Source organism: Cnephaeus nilssonii (assembly GCF_951640355.1).
Source record: "Cnephaeus nilssonii genome assembly, chromosome: 18".
In the NCBI taxonomy this organism is placed as follows: domain Eukaryota; kingdom Metazoa; phylum Chordata; class Mammalia; order Chiroptera; family Vespertilionidae; genus Cnephaeus; species Cnephaeus nilssonii.
The window spans coordinates 45,130,320-45,150,933 of NC_137089.1; the positions used below are offsets into that span (position 1 = coordinate 45,130,320).

Genomic DNA, 20,614 nt, shown 5'->3' on the forward strand with positions numbered 1-20,614 from the left:
CGCTATTCTTTCCCAGTATCATGTCATTATTTGCTAATAGCAGGTGTGTCTAGTTTCTCATTTCAGAAATAAACACACGGTACCAGCTTGTACCAGCTATTGGTTTTTAATGTGGTATGTGGTAAATCTTTAACTTTGTGGTTTATTATTATGAACAACCAGCTTCTCATTTTTTTTCTAGAATCCAGTGGCTCTACACTTGGCAAGAAACTACAAGTGACCTCAATCTCTTTAAATATTTAAGCCAGTCCACATTTTTTTCTTGACTTGGTATTTAATCATATGAAGAATTTTTTTTGGGGGGGGGGAGGTTGCTCTATGTAAAATAAACTAGGTTCATTTTTTCTATATAAATATGTTTTTTGTTAGGATTTTAATTACAAAATCAATATTATGATTATGAAATATTAATATATCATAACATTTTAATGAACTACAAAAGGACACATCACCTCTCAGGTGGGACGTTTGGTTATTAAATCGGTGACATCAGACTTTAGCAAGAGCGTTAGCTAATCCTTTTTATTTTTGTGTACCTTGGCCTCCGTGGCATCTCTCTACCGTTCATTCTTTGTCAGTCGAAACGCCTTCCCCATCAAATCCCTTCAGATCTATCCAAGCGTTAAAGCCCAGCAAAACCCCACCTGCTCCATGCTTGCTTCCAGAATCCTTAATCAAAAGAGCCACTTTCTTCCACTGGACCCATACATCATCTTGTACCCATCATTGTTGTCAATGTTTCATTGAATTAAGTACCCGGATTCTCAACCCAACTAGACAGTAAATTATTGCTTTATTCACCTCTGAATCCCCCGATACTTAGTCTAGTATCTTGCACATAGAAACCACTTAGCATATTTTTGCTGAAAGAATGTATCATTTTGTTAAATTAATCCTTCTCTAGAATCAGAAATCAATATTTTACAGTAAGACAAAATCAGTTGCTTACTCTATTTCTGTTGTGGGGCTGCAGGAATCATATTGTGGTGGCAAGTCTTCTATCCTCTCCCTCTGTTATAGAGGGAGAGATTTTCCTCTGGGATTTTCTTTAATGCAAAATGTTACCTGCTTTGTGTTTCTTTCACATTTGGGGGTTAATCACAATCTTTCATGTTCATTTCATGGATGGAGTCCACAAGCAATCTTGCACCCTATACTCTTTGGAGCCCAGATCAGGGTTATCTGCCTAAAAGAATCCCACAGGATCTTAAATCCTTCCAAGGACTCACACTTCCCTTTAGATACAGGCCCTTTGGTTAAGTCACAGTTTGAGTCCTCTTGGTTATTCTTCTTTCTGAGTAGCCCCTGGAACCTGCCAGGCTTCCCCTCTTGACAGGCCCTGCTACCCAAGGTTTGCTACCCAAGGATGGTACTGTGTGGATCCTGATGCTCTCTTAGAAGGAACATAGTGTGTGACTATCCCTCCACTTCAGTATTGCCCCTTATCTCCAATGTGCAGAAAACAAGTCTTAGCTCAGATTACAGCTGACCGTTGTTTGGGGTTGAAAATGTTCACACGTAACTATTTATATAGACAAAATTGTGGGACCTAATCCTCCTCACAGTCTCACCTTGCTGGGCTGTGTGTGTGTGTGTGTGTGTGTGTGTGTGTGTGTGTGTGAAGAGGAGGGAGTGGGAGGAGTGGAGCCTTAAATCCACCAATTAAGATACTCTTCCTGTGTAAATACGGTCATCTCATCGGGTCAATCAATGGTTTCTATTCTGCAAATGTCCCGCCTTAAAGATTCCAGTTTCCTCCCCTGTTTCTCCTTAAGATATGCCAATGGGAACGAAAATAGTTCAGAAAACAAAGACTGGCTTTCAAATCTATGTTTTACTCAAACTAAAAATACCCTACTTTTTATTTCAAAAGGTGAACCTTTCTCTTCGCCTTTTTTTTTTAAAATAGTTGTTATCTTCTCAAAGGCAAATGGATGGTGCTGGCTTTTTAATTAATTTTTTCCTGTCGTCTGCTTTCCTAGGCCTGCCTTTTACCAGGTGTACAATTCAGTTGGCTACACATTTCAGTTGGCTTTCTGTATTCTTTGAAAGAAAAAGAGAAAAAAGAAAAACAACAAAAATTACTATGCATTAAGGCTATACAAATTCTGAAAAGATATGGCTTCTAATGACATTTAACTTAATCTTCCCAAAGTCTAAACGAAAGAGAGTTTTACATTTCTATAAAGCAAGGGAACAAATGCTTACACAGACCTGGGCCAAGAAAGAGCCCATTTACCCCTTCCCGGGATCAGCTGTAGTGTTGCCAAGGAAGTATCGTCTGTCTCACTCAGATGTCATTGATAGAGGTCATGACACAGTCCTACTAGGCCCGACTTTAATTCCGGATCACATTTACGCTAGTAGACAAACTCATATTTCTTGTTAGACCATTAAGAGATTACGTGTTGCTAACAGTGTAAAGTTTGAGTGACATAATGTAGAAGGAAATAAAAAGATTTCATTTCAGCCAAGTTCTAAGCCACTGTGACAATGCACCCAAATAAGCTAAAAAGATCTGAGATGGACCAATGCCACATGTGTAACACAAACTCAGATAATTTCCATATTAGTCCAATGGTGTGTACTTCTTTATCTCATGGCTCTTCCAACGGTTATCAAAGGGTGGTGAAATTATTCCCTTGGTCTACATGAATGTTGAACAGATAGATGCCAGCTTAATATTCATACCAAAAAAAAAAAAAAAAAGCCTAGATTGGGGGATTTATTTTGTTTTTTGTTTTTTGTTTTTTTATAATATATTTTATTGATTTTTTACAGAGAGGAAGAGAGAGGGACAGAGAGTCAGAAACATCGATGAGAGAGAAACATCGATCAGCTGCCTCTGGCACACTCTCTACTGGGGATGTGCCCGCAACCAAGGTACATGCCCTTGACCGGAATCGAACCTGGGACCTTACAGTCCGCAGGCCGACGCTCTATCCACTGAGCCAAACCGGTCTTGGCAAGGGGGGATTTATTTTGCATGTGCAAAAATGTATTATAGTTGGCTGCATAATTATCATTATAGAGTTAGAATGAACGTTAGAAGGTATCTTTGTTCAAACTCCTCATTTTACAAATTCATTTCAACAAATGCTTATTGAGTACCTAGGGCCAGAAGAAGCCTAGTAAGTGGTTGTCAATCCTTGTTGTGTCTTGAATCGCCTAGGTATATTTAAAAAATATGCATACTGCTCTGGACGATTGCTCAGTGGTTAGAGCATCAGTCCATGATTAAAGGGTTCAGGTACAGTTCCCCATCAAGGGCATGTACTTGGGTTGCAGGCCTGATCCTGGTCCAGGACGGGATGTGTGTGGGAGGCAGCTGATTGATGTGTCACTCTCGTATCGATGTTTCTCTCTCTCTCTCTCTCCCCATCCATCCCTTCCACTCTCTCTAAAAAACAAAAGTAAAAAATATGCATACCTGGATTCCACCTGAGGAATTCTGATGTGAGGCCTGGATATTGGTAGTTTAAAAACTTCTCGAATGATTCTCATTCTCCTAGGACTACCCTCTCCCCACATTAAACAAAACAAAACAAAACAAAACAAAAAACAAAAAACACCTGGCATTAACATGTTTGATTGTATATCTTATCTACTTACTTAAATTAATAAAATAATGGAGAAAAAAATAGAGGAACTCTCCAGCTGCCTCCTCGCTTCTGTAGGCTTCCATAACCTCATTCCTTTTACTTGTGTAGTATCTCTTTTAAAATAAAAAACTGAATACCTCCTGTAGAATGCACAAATTCCATTCACTCAAAATGTGATTTTACTCCTCATGGATACTGTGAAAATATATTCAAGTAAGGATAAATCATGCTTTGTAGCTGACTGATTTGTCCCACCTACCTGAGCTACCAAAGGGCACAAAAAAACCTTCAGGCTCAATGATGACCCTGAGATTGTATAAACCTCAGCTGGACCCCTGCCCAGCAGTCCTAAATGCATCACTGTCCAAGGAAGAATTGACCGTATTTGGTGCTATCAGACGTTAGAGGCAAATGAAAGAAAGAATTTCAAGGACTTTAAGGCCTGAGAGAATGGTTTGGATAAAAGTCAATAGAAACGGGGAAAGGAGAGCTTGCCATTTTAGGTAAAGAAATGTTGTGTGAGATCAGCCCCTCGTGGGCACCTTGAGTATTACAGTGGTTCAGCATTTGAGTGGAGGTGATGTGGCTTGACACTGGAGAGTTCATTTCCACCGCAGACCACAAATGTTCTAAACACAGACTGACTTCAGATGGCAGAACTTTCACATTCTCTATATTATACATAAATATATAGTACTAATCTTTCACAGGCTCTATGGCATGAGGATCTCTCTGCCTCTCTCTGAAACAGGCTTGTAATTCTTCGTTGTTTCCCACCACTTGCAGAAAAGAGAAACCCCTGGAAACTCCTTCATGTAGGAAAAATGGTCCCACATGACCTTTCCCCTTCTCACCTCTCCATCCTCACCTCCTGATTCTTCAGGATTCCATTCACAGATTTAGGAGGAGGAGTTTTCCAGGTAGAGAAGGAGGGAAAGGCATTCAGAGAGGAGTTCTCTGTATGCAAAGACCCAAAGTGTGGCATGTTTAGGGAATTGCAAATGTATTTTTGAAGTGTATAGTGCAAGAGAGGATGGATGGCTGGGCCTCTTAGTCTGGCTTTCATTTCCACGCTAAATGACAATTGGTGGAACAGAGACAAGGGCACAGAAATATTTCTCTGCTCCAAAACAAACCCAGAGCAAGCGAGATGGTTTTCACAACAGACAACGTCCATACTGAGGTGGTGGGAGTCATGGAGAATGTGGCCCCTGAGAAAGTCCCTGTTGCATCTTAGCCAGCGGCCCATCCTCAGCTCCTGTCTTCTGGGAAAGGGGGTCTGATGCTGTGGGATTTTCCACATTTTCAAGAGAATTCCCAAATCTGGATTTTTATGAGAATTCTGCTCTCTCTGCCCCGTCTATTCATTCATTCATTCATTCATTCATTCATTCAATATTTACTGAGTGACTACTATGTCTTTTTCTAAGCTTAAGGACACAGCAGAGAACAAAACAGACAAAAACCCCTACCTCAGGGCACTTCCAGTCTAACAGGAGGGATAAATAATTCTAAAAATGATGTAAATTATTAAACACATGAGATGGTAATAAGTGCTATGAAGAAAAATTATGCAGGGCAAGCAGCTGAGGAAGACTGGAGATGTGTTATTGAATAAAGTGGTCAGGGAAGAGAACTGAGAAGGTGGCATTTCAGAGCTCAGGTGTCATGTAACTAGTTCACTCATTCAGTACATTCAGTGGTATTTATCTTGTGTGCAAGGCAAGATTCTAAATCCTGGAGACAGACTGATGAACGGGACAGACAAGGTCCTTCCTACTCGGAGATTATATTCTTGCTGGGGAGACAGGCCACAAATGAGAAACCAAATAGGATAATGTCAGAAAGTGACTCCTTGCAACAAAGGAAATAAACAAAGGTAATGTGTTAGACAGAGGAGGAGGAGAAGTGGGTAGGTTGGACAAAGTAGTTGGAGAAGGCCACGCTAAATGACAATTGGTGGAATAAAGGAAGCCTGCTATGCAAAGGTCTAAGGAAAAGCTTGCATTCAAGGTCAAAGGAACAGCATCCTGGCCAGTATGCCTCTGTTGGTTGAGTGTGGTCCATGCACCAAAAGGTCCTGGTCAGGACTAGAGCAGGAGGCAACCAATGGTTGTTTTTCTCTCTGTGTCTCCCTCTCCCTTCCTCTCTGTCTCTAAAAATCAATAAAAACAATTTTTTTAAAAAAAAAAAAAAGGCCAAAGGAACAGCAAGGGCAAAAGCCGTCAGGTGGGAACAATGGTGTTGAGCATCAGGAGTCACTGAATTGGTTCATGAGAGAGAGCAATGCATGTGGGAAACCCAAGGCCAAGGTCAAGCCCAGGCAAAATTGTGAAATAGAAAATGTTTCCAGTGGCTTCCTCCCCTTTCTTTTCTCTAGACATCATTGCCTCCTCTACAGGTACTTCTCTGGCCTCATTTAATCCTAGTTCTTCCTCTTTCAAACTTTCAGAAAAGGATGTGATAGTTCATATATACCCACCCCCTCAAAAAAAAAAACAACAACACACAAAACAAGCAAACAAAAAAAAGAGCACACAATAAGGCTAAAAAGCTATTATTCCTCCTACAGAGATTTACATTTCAATTATAATGATGTAATTATGAAATTTAATGCCTCAGCTGTCGGGGTGTTGGAGTAGTTTATTGTTGGGGAAGCATATTAATTTCCTATGGCTGCTGTAACAAATTGCTGCAAATATAGTGACTTAAAATGACCCAAATTTGTTACCTTAGCGTTCTGGAGATCAGAAATCCAAAAGGAGTTTGAGGCTCTGGGGGCAAATCTCTTTCTTTTCAGCTCCAAGAAACTGCCCACATACCTTGCCTTGTGGCCCAAAGTCACTCTGACCTCTGCATCATTGTCACGTCTCCATCTCTGACTCTGGCCCCCAGCCTCCCTTTCATAAGGACCCAGTGGTTACTTTGAACCCACTCAGATAATCTAGGATAATCTCCCCATCTTAGAATCCTTAACTTAATCACACCTGAAACCTTCCCTTTGCCATGTGTTGGAACATAGTCTTAGCGTATAGGCATTGAGACATGGACATCTTGAGGGGGGTGGGGTTGTTATTCTATATAACACACAAAGCGATATTCTGGAGTCTGTGAAATTAGATCACCAGAAAGTTCCTTATATTCAGGTTGTTTCTGCTCACTATTTTTGCTGGAATTTCAGGCATGAAACAGTTCCGTAGTCTGTCCGAAGGGCAGCCTGCCCAAGCCATTTGGGTAATTTTCCTTAGTCTGCGTTGGTAAAGTCAGATAAGATTGAATCTCATTGCCCTTGAAGTTTTGAACACAGGGTTCACCCACAAGGCTCATTTGCATGGCAGCTTCTGGGAAAGGGCTTCTCACACTCGGCAGTTTCTGACCCCTCTGGAATTTGAAAAGGAAAGGGCTAATGAAGCAGAAATAGCCGGGGCCTGAGTCCGGACCTAAAAGGATCGTCATTATTGTTTACCAACGAGCAGTTGTTTGTGCTTCCCGCTGTTTGAGGGAGCAGTCCCGTCCTGAACCCTGTAGGTTGGCCTGTAGTCTCTCTGAACTGCTTTGTTTTCCAAGCTCTCAAAGACAGGTCACCTTGGGGGAAATGAGGCAGATCAGTACTTTAATGAGCACCCTGGCTTTCATAAGCCAAACTCTGCCACCAGATTCTACTCCGAGGGGCTTGTCATTTGGATTCTTCCCACACCTAGCTTTGACCCATGACCATTTCCTCCTTCAAATTCTGCCTCTCTCGGCTACTTACTAAGTTAGAGTCTTTCCATTTTCATTCTTTCTATTGTAACTACGAAGTCAGGATCTTTTCTTTTCCTGGCCCACTTTTCCAAGGTCTGTGTCTTACGGCTTCCGCGGGAGTTCATCTCCACCATGTCCCATCTGCGTTTGTAGTTCTTGATGTGTCCACACTATCTTCAATATTTGTTGATAAAAAAGATGAATGTAACAGGTGTTTGTCTGTTTAACTGTTATAATTAGCTAAAAATCGTTGTTTAATAATGATGTTGACTTTAATTTTTGTTGTTACTTACATTGCATTAAATCAAAGTTAGACTTTGGAAGAATATGGGTTCTATACTTAGAAGTATTAAACATGATCTTTGGGGGAGATTTGTGTTGTTGACTTCAAGTGAACATTGTCTCAATTGGAACAAGAGGCAGGGCAGTTCAGGGAGAGCCTGACTGGAGGAATTAAAAGGATGCCTCTGGCATCCGGCAGCTTTGGGTTTCGGTTTGGCTCCGTCACTACCACCTGTGTGATCTCGCCAGCAAGTCAGGCAGCCCTGCCAAGCTGTTTCTTCCTCTGTTAAATGAGAATAGGAATAGTGCTATTCCTTCCTCAGGTTGTGAGGAACAACAATCTATTGCAAGTCAAGGGCTTTATACATAGCAGACAGGTAATCAATATTTGTTGAATAAATGTCTCATGGTCAGAGTTCTTTTAACTTTAGCTATGATGACGAAGGTCTGTAAACACAGGATTCAAAGCACTTCGTTGTGGGCTCTTCTAGTTGGACTAGGGGCCCAGTGCACGAATTCGTGCACCTTGAAAGGAACTGTGGGCCTTGAGGCTGCCATGGGCACAGGGGTGGGTCTTGGCCCATCCTCCGCGCCCCTGCCCGGCCTCTCCCTCCGCAGGCCCCCAGTCCCCTGTCTGGTGGCAACACCACTCCCAGCACTGCCGCTCCCATGAGCTGACCCCGCTCACACCCGCTGACAGCATCAAGCAATTGGGGCCGGTGCTGGCAGCAGGTGTGAGAGGCGGGTGGGACCGCAGTGCGTGGGAGCAAAGAATTTTCAGTAACCACCAGAGGCTTGTCCCGATGACAGCAACTGGCGCCCCCCGCCTTGGTCTGGCGCCCCCGCTCACCTGCTCCACCATCCCACCGCGGCCGATGCCCACCATATCCCCTGCTCTGCCGCCTGCTGCCAACACCCATGATGTTCCGCGTGTGCACCCTGGTGGTCAGCGCACGTCATAGTGACTGGTTGTTCGGTTGTTCTGCCATTTGGTCTATTTGCATATTAGCCTTTTATTATATAGGATAACCTCAGACCAATACACCTATGCAAGGGGAGTGTGGACTATATTTGTTTCAACTCATCAGACACAGTGGGGTTCTTGCTTTGAGTCAGACTGGTCAGCTGCTGAGATGTGGACTAGGTATCTTATAAAAATTCCTGAGCACACAAGTGTCCATGTATAAAAAACAACAACATTGTTTAAAACTGAAAAATAGTTGCAAAAATACTGAGCTTGTCTCTAGTTGTTGCTAGTAACAATGGGTTTGCTAAGCCAGTGTAACAAATTCTGGAAGAAATTGCTCCCAAGCATCTCTCTAGAACTGAAACTAAGATAGGCTGGATTTCTGCCTTTAACAAGTGACTCTGGAGGCATTTGTATGGAGAGAGCAGAAGAAAGCAGTAACCAAGAGGCTGCCTGCAAGGGTCTTTATCTCCTGAGTTCCCTTTGTGCCTCCCTCACTTATCAGCACCAGCTTGTTTAAATTCTCAGCTCCCTGAATCTCTCTACATTGTAAGAATTTGGATCTTTGTTTGAAGCAGTTCCCAAAGTTTCTCTTCCACAAGATTCAGCTACTGCCTGGGAGGGATGAAAGGTCACCAGACCTTTGCTCTGTTACTTCCCAGCTTCTCACTCAATTGTGGGGAAAGCTCTGACTTAGGAACTCACAAGGTGGTGGTGCCCAGAGGTACAGGTCTGGGGTGGGCTGTGGAGAAGGCCTCTGGGGGCTCCCTGCTCTTGCACTAAGTCGCTCCGGTAAATGCCGGCTATTGGGCCACCTGGGTTCGCATTTTGGGGCAAGTGGGTCATCCAACAGTGTCAATGCAAACCCCAGCGCCTATTTTGATTCATGCAGAGAGTGACTGCGGGAGACGAAGGGCGTGGGCAGGGGGACAGGTAGGTACCCGGGTACCTCTGGACATCACCTCGTAGCCCCGCCCCGGAGTGCAGAGGGCGGGGCCTGAGGCCAGCCTGGAGCCCCGCCCCTTCGGCCTCGCGCCAGCGGGCGGAAGTGACGCACACCCAAAGCCATTTCCGGCGGGCGAAACTAGGAAGAAACTTGAAGCTGCCAAGGTTTCCCTGCGCCCGTCCCCGCTGCTCCCGTGCCCCTTGGCCCCGGCCGCGCCGAGCCGTCGGGAGCCCTGGCCATGGGGCTGTGCGGGCCGTCGGCGGTGTGAGCGCGGGCTTCCCGCGGGCTCCCCGGACAGGCCGAGGGCGGGAGGCGGGAGGCGTCGTTGCAGCCGCGGGCCGGGGCGCCCCCGCCGGCCAGGGCTCGGGGCACCATGAACATAGACGTGGAGTTCCACATCCGACACAACTACCCCTGGAGCAAGTTGCCGGCCAACGTGAGGCAGGTACGGCCGCACTCTGGGGCCGGGCCCCGCCGCGCCGTCACCTGCTCGCTGCGCCCGCGGGGCCAGGGCTGCTTGCTGTCGGCTGGCTCCCGCCCGTCCCCCCGCCGGGGTCTGGGGAAACCCGACCCGCGGCCCAGGGATGAGGAGGGGACGGCTCGGGGGCCGCCGAGGCTGAAAGGTGTGGGAGGGGATCGCACTCTGGGCTCGCCTGGCGCTGTTGCTTGGAGCCTCCCCTTACCCAGGCATTGGGCTGGGCGCCCGCGAAACAGATTGAAAACACTGACCCCCGGAACTTCAGGGCGCGGGAAAGGGACGGGAAACCAACGAAAACGTTACAGGTGACAGCAACTCTCACCTACCTGTGTTGATATATATATATTTTCATTCACAGAGGAGGAAGGAAAGACATTGTTGAGGGAGTGTCGCGAGGATGTGTACCGGGGGCCGTAAAGGACGAGTAAAAGCGGGAATAGAGATTTTCCAGGGAGAGGGCAAGTCGTTTCAGAAGGCTCGGACGAGTGAAGGCGTGTTTGGAGGGGAGCAAGCGACCTACTGTCACGGGTTTTGGAGGCGTAGATAGGGATCTGGGGTTTTCTGTGTGCGTGGGGTGGGTAGCAGGTGAGGCTGAAGAAGCAAACCAGAGCCAGATTTCGAAGGGACTTTGTACTTTTTCTGTTTGACTCTATCCTCAGGACAAGATGGGTTTATAAGAGACGTTTCGACAAGAGAGGTTTTGAGAGTTAAATCTCAAATGCTTGAGGTTAATTTTTACTCGGTGGTTTAATGTGTTTATTGGACACCTACCGCGTGCTATGCCTTGTTGGAGACAGACCCTGCTTCATGGGGCTTACATTTTAGTAAAAAAAGATCGTAGCTGAATAAACATATCACATGGCAGGTGGTGTAAAATCATATGAAGGTAGTGCGGGACGGGCTACAGATGAGCCTCTGTTTCTCCCATCATAGACTCAACCTTCCACTGGTTGAGAGTGAAATTCTGTTTCATTGGTGCTGGGCAGTGGTATTGGGACATTTGGGAGCGTGGTGGTGATTGTGTAAGGATTGTTACCCTGCCTCCTCTCCCAGGCTTGGAGACTTAGTTCTAGGAAATGAATAATTTAAGGTTTGGCGATGCATCGTGTGGCAGAGAAAATACTTTCACTTCAAGATTTCAAGAAAGCAGAAAAGTGGAAGGATAAATTTAAGGAACTCAGAAGTCTTGGTTGTCAGTGGCTGCCCATGTAGTACTTAGCTTGACCTGGAAAAAGAAAGGTTTAATCTAATCTGAGGGAATAAGTTTCTCTTGTTAAGTGTGAATGAAGGCTTTGGTGGACACTTGTTCTTCAGGGTTTTGTGGCGTATCTGAAGACCATCGGAAGAACCAACAATCCTTTCCTTTGTTTCCATTTTCTCTCTCTACTCTTCCTTTCACAAAAATAAATGTAGCATAATGGAAGATTGTGTCCAACATGAGTAACTGGTCTTAATTAGTATTGGTCAAAGCATTTCTAAACCTTAGGCATGATTATTAAAAGTAATTTCAGAACACTGTTAACATTAGGTACAAATGTGCTATTAAATTTAAAAAACTTTTTTGGTAAGAGCACTTAAGAGAATAGCTGTTTAGCTTAGGATAAGTTCCAGTTGTAGAAGGCATTGCAATCCCACCTGCACAGGTACACCGGTGGTCTTTGCCCTGTTCCCCTAGGCTGGCTCCCCCAGGATGGCTGCATCAGCTTCCTGTCTCTGGGTCTTGCCCTCAGAATGGGACCCTCCCAGCCATTCTTCACACTACACTGGAGTGAGCTTTCTAAAACACAACCCCAGTTCTCTCACTACCCGTCTCCTGTAGACTTACTTGCAGCTTCTTTGTGAAGCTCAGATACTAACTCCTCCAGGAAGCGGTCGCTGACCTAAATCTGGATCAGTTGACCCTCAGATAAGTTACCACAGCACTGTATTTCTACACTCCCATAGCACTTAGCCCACTAAAGTGCGTTTTCTCGTTTCGTTACTTGTTTTGCTTTGGTATTTTTAGCACCTGTCGCGTATTTAGGTTTTAGTAAATATTTTTGGAGTGAATGAATGATGGCATTAGCCTGAGATCTTTCCCCAGGAGCTAAATTAAAGCTCAGGCAATTTAAAAGTGGGGAGGGGGGGGGTTATTCCTTGTGGAAAGGATTTGGATTTGGCATTAGAGAGATACTAAGTACTTTGATAAAGTTTCCAGCAACTTCTGATAAGTTTAATTTGGAAATGACTCATTTTCCGGTTCTGAAAGCTGGGGGAAAGGGATTCAGATTGTTGAAAAATTGTTTATTTCAAACTATTGTTTCAAAACTGTTGTTTTTATATGGATGAGATGAAATATTTTTATGGGTTATGGGTCATACTAGACTTGAAAAAAAAACATAAAAAGTTGTGGATAGGGCCATTATTTCAGGATTTTAAAAGTAGTTTACCAGTATCTTGTATTCATTGTTCAAAACAATTCATAGTTATTTTATTTTAAATCTTATGATGAGGTTCTGTATAATCCCAAAAGGGTCAATTAAAAAAAAAAATTGTATTTTTTTTTTTTTTGAGTTGCACATTGAGGTTGGGGTTTGTAGGAACATCTGATGGTGGGTGTTTTATGGCCAGTACCTCTGTTGCCCCTTCATCTGTTAGTGTCCTTTTATATGCAGCCCAACTCCATTTGTTAGACCTGGTCAGTATTTCTGCAGGGTCAGCGCTGTCTGAGAGTAAAATGAGCTTTCTTTAGTTGCCTCCTGCAGTGGCAGCAGTGTTTTAAAATGTGAATGATGGGAAATTTGGGGTAGGAGTAGGAGAGAAGCCGAAGGATCTTTGTGAACAAAGCAGTTATATTTTATGTAGTAGGTAGTGAAGAGTAAAATCAACTGTTAATGTAGTTCTCAGGTATGGGTGTGCACACACGTGAATTGATCAGGACCAGTCATTAATGCCTAGTGCGGAGACTTAGATGTTTAATAGATACTGCACTTGCTAATTAGCTTATAAATAATGGACCCTTATATTTTGTATGAGTGGCTTGAGTTACACTTTCTCTTCTGGAGTTACATTATCAGCACATACATTCCGACAGTAGTGTGAGTTGTGGTTTAAGCTGTGATAAATAATCTAGTTGCAGGAAGAAAGATTTTTAGTTTTCTCACATCACCTCTTTTTTCTTAAGATACTATCCACGAAAGGTTCCAATTATTTGCCAGTTTATTAAATGTGAGTTTCATCTGTTTTATGAAGATTGCCTTAAGTGAAAGTATGTGTATGGACATTTACCTGGGCTTTTAAAAACCTGTGAGTAGGAAGTATAATAACTGAACCCTCTGATCTTTCTGGTGTTAGTTTCCTAAGATGTCTAATTTTACTTTATAACACATCGGAAGGATTATACCTAGTAATTAGAAGAGGTGTAGCAGTCACATACTAAATTAAGTTTATGGTTACACATTGAATATAATTTGATTATAATCAGGCAAACATATTCTTTGCTTTCATGAGAACCCAACTTTGAGCCTAAAACATTAAGTGCACAGCTGGAAAGAGTTTTTTGATCATTCCAATATATTGGAATTCTAAAAGTGTCTAATGTTTTCTAATGAGATCATAAGGAGATGATGTTTTAAAGAAGTGATCTTAAATTTAGAGGTACATTTGAAAGTACATTCTCCAGAAATCTTAATAGTCATATCCCTCAGCTAAAAATAACTATCAAACAAGGGTCTGTTGTCAGTTGTCATTCTTAAATTTAAATAAATGTAGGTGCAATAACCATCCATCCATTCACCCAATGATGCTAAATTGGGGACAGTCAGGTAAGGAAATATTTGTAAGTAGAACTTAGTGCTTTGTTAAGTGAAATTATGCTCTCAAACTGCTCTTTTATTTTATGTTAAATACTTCAGATAATTTCAGTAAGTCCTTTAAGAATAGCAGACTGGAAATAAACACATTGAAAGTTTGCTCTAAAACCATAGCAGAAATTTAGTATAGTAGTATAATATTTAAGAAAGTCTTTTCTATTCCATTCTGGAAAGTTTAATTCCAGATAAAGTTAGGGGACATTATTTTGAAATCTTATGGGGAAAAAGTACTATAGTTTAGAAGCTATTTTAAATCTATTTGAAATTTTTTTAGAGTCTTGGAAATTCACAGAGGGAATATGAAAAGCAGGTTGTCCTGTACAGCATCCGCAATCAGTTACGATATAGAAATAACTTAGGTAAGTAGAGATATTTTTACATTGAGATGGAATTGACTATTGCTGAATTATCATTTCATAAATCTATCCTATATTTTCAATACATATTTTATAGTACTGAAATTATTCCATGTGCAGACTTTAAGAAACTATACTGACCCATCCCACCTAACAATTTGCATTAGCAAATAGATTTTTCTTCCTAAATCTGATGAAACTTATTTTTTAGAGTATTGTTAGTCGATTTGTTTGACCTATAGAATATTAGTCTTGATTCAAATGCCCTCTTTTTACCGTAGGTAAGAAAACATGCCAGAAAAGAAGTATACTAGTTCTTAATAATTTTTTACTTTGAGTTTGTTTTTGTTTCTGTAAGTTTTCCAAATAATATAACTTTAATGAAAACTCTTTCTATAATAATTGGAATACTTTTTAAACACAGTTAGTTTCATGTTTTTATTTGTCAGGTTACTTTCATTAGTTTAATCTATTGTCCTGCTAGTTTTCCCTTCCAGGTGCTCTTCTTATTTTAAATACAGTATTTCAGAGAGATGTTTTCTTTTTAAACTTATTCCATGGAAGTCAGATGTCTTTTTACATTTAAATCACAAAAACCAACAAATAATTTTTAAAAATAGACTTCATTTTATAGAAAACTACCATTCAGTTTGGCTATCTTGTAAAGTGGCATAGTAAGGGTTTGGATAGATTATAGATTATGTTTTATACCTTTTTTGGGAGACATTCCATGCTTACTTTCTTTACTTTTTGATTTGGTATTTCTCTATCTGTTCTATTATACATTTTATTTACATATATTATGCATAGTACTTATACATTTCTTGTGGTATAATGTTTCTTTGTTCCAACTTAGTTTATTTTATTTATTTTCTTCCAATTTATATACTTTTCTTTTTAATTAATATTGATTTGTAAAGTATTTCTCATTGCATTTGTAATTATATGTAAGTATAAGACATGCGAAAAAACTAAAGAATCTCCTTCTTTTCCTCAGTTAAACATGTCAAGAAAGATGAACGCAGATACTATGAGGAACTACTGAAGTACAGTCGAGAGCATCTCATGCTGTACCCTTACCATTTATCAGATATCATGGTAAAGGGCCTGAGGATAACACCATTTTCATATTATACTGGGATTATGGAGGTGAGTTTACTGTGTACCTGAACCATTAGGAATGGGATGGGACCACATGGCAGACACACTTTGCAGATGACCAGCTTTGCAGCTCTTGCGACATTGGACATTTTTTCTGAGTTTATAGTGTAAAAAGATCTGATGGTTAACAAGTTAACTGTTTTAGCCACACTTGTACAAGTACAGTCAAACCTCAGATCTCAAAAGTCTCCCATCTCAAACAGTTCAGTTCTTGGCCAAGTTGTGACCAAGTTGTTCACAGAAAAAATGTCTCGATTGAACAAACTTTGGTTTTGGATGTGACAAACCTTTCATGATGTATCAGCGTGACAAAAAGCATCTCTCAGGCCACAAACAAAGGAGAGAATGCCAGTATGAGTCAGTTTACCACCAATATCTCACGAAATTGTGCTGTGAATATTTTTGTGTTTTTTGTTGCTCGCTAAATGGACAATTAGCACAATTTTAAAACATAAACAGACCATCAAGAGTGCTAATGTTGCTAATGGTGTGAAAGAAACAGTGATCTCAGGCAATTGAAGAGGTAGAGAAACTGTTGCTGATTTGGATAAATAAAAAGCAGTTAGCCAGTGACAGCAAGAGACATGCGGATACTGACCTCCTGAAAGATGCCCTGGAAAGAGTGCTGAAAGTGATTTGTTTAAGGCTAGTCGGGGTTGGTTTGATAACTTTAAGAAAGTGTTTGTTTATAAATTAAACAGTACATTAGACATGTAGTATATACTAGCAAGGTTAAAGTGGAATCATTTGGGGGTCTGGAATAAATTAATTCAATTTACATTTCTAATGGAAAAAAATGATTCGGTTTTTGAACAAATTGTATCTCGAACAGCCTTCCAGACTAATTAAGTTCAAGAATCGAGGTTCCACTGTAGTTGTCATTATCAATATTTTCATAGTACCTATTTTTATTTGTTCTTTTTTTTAAAAAAAATATTTTTTTATTGATTCAGAGAGGAAGGGAGAGGGAGAGAGAGATAGAAACATCAATGATGAGAGAGAATCATTGATTGTCTGCCTCCTGCACACCCCCACTGAGGACCGAGCCCGCAACCCTGGCATGTGCTCTTGACTGGAATCGAACCTGAGACCCTTCAGTCTGCAAGTCGACACTCTATCCACTGAGCCAAACCAGCGAGGGCTGTTCTTTTTTATGCTATTACTAGAGGCCTGGTGCCTGAAATTTGTGCATGTGTAGGATCCCTAGGCTTGGCTGGCAATTAGGGCTGATCGGGGCCTTCGGCTGCTGGCCAGGGCCTTCCTTCTGGCTGTCGGCTGGGTCCTCCTTTCTCCAGCTGCCGGCCAGGGCCTGCCTTTGTTCCACGCTGCCCTCTGGTGGTCAGCGCACATCATACTGAGCTATAGAACTCCCCGTCGAACTCCTGTGGGGACACATTGCATATTAGTCTTTTATATATATAGGTAGATAACATTAATCAGCCATTTATATTAGCAGAGTTTGTATAACATTTATTTCATTTAATGCATGACTAAGGTTAAAAATGTGGGTGACAGATTAAACATTAAGCTCAGAGAAACAATGTATTTAGCTGTTTATTAACTATAGCAACAATAAATGATGATACAGATCTAGTGTTATATAATACATGTGTCAGACTGCTAATCTTTTTGTAATTATTAACTTCAGATTATTAGCTGCAGAGTTAAACTGTTAGCCTTTTTCCAAAGGCAGTTTTTAGGCCTCTGTTGAATAACTGTAAATACCAGTTATATACTTTTTAAAACTGAGCTTTTTGTAAAGACTGGCAGCATTTATCTAGTATTCATTTGCTGTTTGATTATATTTGAGTGCTACTGTTTTGTGCTCATTTGCCACTTTAAGAACAGAGAGAAGCCTAGAACTAAAGGAGTTGGGCACCTATAGTAATAGTGAGGTTTGCTCCCTCTGCTTATGTCCTTACGCTCCTTATTCATGGGCACTTCTACGTCCCCTGTCTCCTGTGTCCTTATTTTGGAGGAAATACAAAGTAAAGCTTGAGGCCAGACAGCCTAGGTTTCTGTCAGTCCCTTTCCTGAGAACCAGAGTAGCATAATGGAGGTGGCTGCTAATCAGTGAGTAGAATCGTTGTTGCTTCTCTGGCTATATTTCTGGTGTTGTCCACAGGTTTGGGGGAGATATAGAGGGAAGTTCTGTCCCACTTACCAGCTTTCAGTTATGTCCATGTGCTTGCTGCTGATTTCTGTTCTTACACCATTGGGTATAGCTTTTGGGTTGAAAATGGGTGTTATCTCCACAGTAAACAGTTGGTTTAAAAAGCAGATGGAAATTGGAAGGAGCTGGATCCTCAGTTTAATTCTCAGCTGATTGGGACTTCTAGGAGCAGAGAGATGACTGTGTGGTCAAACACTTTGCTGGTAGTACATGTCTTAGATGTGTGTTGATGGAGCTGTGACACGTTGCGTGGCCTTTTCTCAGGGAAAGAATCTAGGATAAGGCATGAAGTGTAGAGAGGTTGGAATCCTGAGCTCTCCTAGAGGTATTCCTCGCTTAGCTCCCACAGGGCAGAAGTTTCAAGGCAACTGTGTGGGATTCATAGAGAGTGCTGTGAGGAACCCGGACCCGAAAGCCTGATCTTCAGTTATTAGGTGGGGAGGCCAGGTGGTAAGTGCCACTGTGTGGCATACATGCTTTAGGTTGCCAAACTCTGATCTCGGTGCTTCATGTAATAGTTACTGTTCCTTTTTTTGCTATAGAACTACATGTTTAGACACATGTTTTTATCTATGGACATTTTGCATTTAAAATTTTTTATTTTTTCTTTAAAAAGGATATTATGAACAGTGAGAAAAGTTATGATTCCCTGCCCAATTTTACTGCTGCTGACTGTAAGTATTTAATCACGCTGAAGGTGGTAATGTTTAGTGTGTCCTTGTGTATGCATGCTATTGTGTCAGTATCGTAATGTGTGTTTTTAACCTGAAACACTTGAAAGATGAGAACAGCAAGCATCATTGTTGATACAAGTCAAGTGTAAGATTTAGTCTAAATGTCTAAGAAGAATATTTTGGAGTGTTAAAATCAGAAAAATGGAACTAGTCTATATATTTCTAGAGAACGAAGTTCTTTCCGATACTTGGGCTGTGTTGTGTATCAGATGAGGAGAGAAAACTTGTATATAATGTTTTTACAGTATGATACATGATACACAATTATAACTAACAATTTGCTGGTGTTTTATTATGCTTATTTTAATGAAGTGTATAATATTTGAAATGGGACATAGTTCTGTTGTATAAGAAGAAACTTTTGCTGAGAAATACACTTTGACTTCCTGAAATTGGGAGGACTTCTGCTTTTAAAAAAGGTCCTCATTTAGCATTGTCAATAGTGTTTACTTGAATTCATTTTCTTTTATATTCTGTTTGAAGAATTCCTTTTAATTTGATATTGCCAACCAATAATCAAAAGATGAACAAAAGCCAAGGTTTTTTCCCTAAAAGACTGAGTGTCCTGACATGCCAAGGTGTATTGAAAGTGTTTAAAGGACAGGCTCTTTTTTCCAGGTCTAAGGCTTCTTGGCATAGGAAGAAACCAGTACATCGATCTGATGAATCAGTGTAGATCGTCAAAAGTAAGTTAGTCATTTCCCTTGCTTTCTCATTTCTTGTCCTCCTGATCACAGTCTGATTAATTTTTTAATTGTTAGAAATAATGAATTGTAATTTCTCTGATCAAGTAAAGTATGCTTCATACAGAAATGGTACAAAAACTTAGTATTCTCTAGGCCAGTGGTCGGCAAACTCATTAGTCAACAGAGCCAAATATCAAAAGTACAACGATTGAAATTTCTTTGGAGAGCCAAATTTTTTAAACTTAAACTTCTTCTAATGCCACTTCTTCAAAATAGACTTGCCCAGGCCGTGGTATTTTGTGGAAGAGCCACACTCAAGGGGCCAAAAAGCCGCATGTGGCTCGCAAGCCGCGGTTTGCCGACCACGGCTCTAGGCTATCACTTAAATGATTAAGTAAAACAATTGAAGGCATAGAACATACAGTTTATTTTTATTGTTTATTTTTTTAAAATATTCTTATTGATTTCAGAGAGGAAGGGAGGGAGGGGGGGAGGGAGGGAGGGAGGGAGGGAGAGAGAGAGAGAGAAAGAGAGAGAGAGAGAGAGAGAGAGAGAGAGAGAGAGAGAGAGAAACATCAGTGATGAGAGAGAAGCATTAATCAGCTGCCTCCTGCCCACAACCTGGACATGTGCCCTGACCAGGGAATCAAACTAGGACCTCCCGGTTTATAAGTTGACACTAAACCACTGACCCACACCGGCTGGGCTATTTTTTTAAATTAATTTTGTTCTGCTGGTCTTTTTTCTTGCTCATTCTACTCCCAGGGTTCACTTAGTGGGTGAAGTGAGTACACTTTTCCAAATGCATTTTCACATCCTGAGCTTCATTTTAGTCTGAATTTAGATCCAGATTTAATGATTAGTAATTTATTTTAAAATAATTTGAGATTATTTTCTGCATTCAGTGTATCTAGAATAACAGATTTTAGAAATGAGAATTTAAAAAGTTATTAGCGTGTTAGAAACAGTCTTCATATAGGATTGATAAAAAAGAAAGTAGTAAATTTAGACCAATTGCAAATTGTACTATTGCAGAAATTTTTCAGAAGGAAAACAGCTCGTGATCTTCTCCCAGTAAAGCCGGTAGAAATTGCCATAGAGGCGTGGTGGGTGGTGCAGGCTGGATATATCACAGAAGACGACATAAAGGTAGTTGTCTTATAAGTTATTTTTATTTTTAAAACTATTTTTCATTGTACTTCTCTAATTTTTGAAAAAGTAACACTATTTTGTTTTCTTAAAGAAGATAAAAAATTTAAATAACCTTATTAGACTAGAATATTGGTAGGTTCCCAAGATACTCTTTAATAATGAGGGAGACTTGACTTGATTCATGTGCAATATGGGGATTTTAATTAGATAGCAGTTTCACGTAAATTGATGTGATGCTGCAGCTACCAACAGTCTTATTGGCTAACACTTTTGAGCACTTGGTCTGTGCTTAAATGTACCTGACACTATTCTAGTGCTTTTATGTTGTCTAATTTGTTGCTCATAATAACCCCAGAGGTATGTGTGATTTGTACCCCATATCACATATGAGGAATGTGAACAGAGAATTGAAGAGATGGCTCAAGTCTTCTATACTAATAAAAGTATGATATGCAAATTGGTCAGGATGCTCTCACACTAAT

The 20,614-nt window shown here is 41.1% G+C and overlaps 2 protein-coding genes across 2 annotated transcripts in view; one reads left to right on the forward strand and one right to left on the reverse strand.

Annotated features, from left to right (window-relative positions):
* ANXA13 (annexin A13) overlaps positions 1 to 7,480 on the reverse strand; it is a gene marked incomplete at its 5' end in the record, with an annotated part of 60,279 nt that extends 52,799 nt beyond the window's left edge. Inside the window, 2 exons of the mRNA XM_079796313.1 lie at positions 6,334 to 6,376; positions 7,453 to 7,480. Of these exons, the coding sequence (XP_079652439.1) occupies positions 6,334 to 6,376; positions 7,453 to 7,480 (71 nt within the window). The remainder of the gene's footprint in view (positions 1 to 6,333; positions 6,377 to 7,452) is intronic.
* A 2,181-nt stretch (positions 7,481 to 9,661) lies between these two features.
* FAM91A1 (family with sequence similarity 91 member A1) overlaps positions 9,662 to 20,614 on the forward strand; it is a 46,567-nt gene continuing 35,614 nt past the window's right edge. The window contains exons 1-6 of the mRNA XM_079796659.1: positions 9,662 to 9,986; positions 14,145 to 14,229; positions 15,224 to 15,375; positions 18,177 to 18,234; positions 18,913 to 18,980; positions 20,016 to 20,129. Of these exons, the coding sequence (XP_079652785.1) occupies positions 9,915 to 9,986; positions 14,145 to 14,229; positions 15,224 to 15,375; positions 18,177 to 18,234; positions 18,913 to 18,980; positions 20,016 to 20,129 (549 nt within the window). The 5' untranslated portion in view covers positions 9,662 to 9,914. The remainder of the gene's footprint in view (positions 9,987 to 14,144; positions 14,230 to 15,223; positions 15,376 to 18,176; positions 18,235 to 18,912; positions 18,981 to 20,015; positions 20,130 to 20,614) is intronic.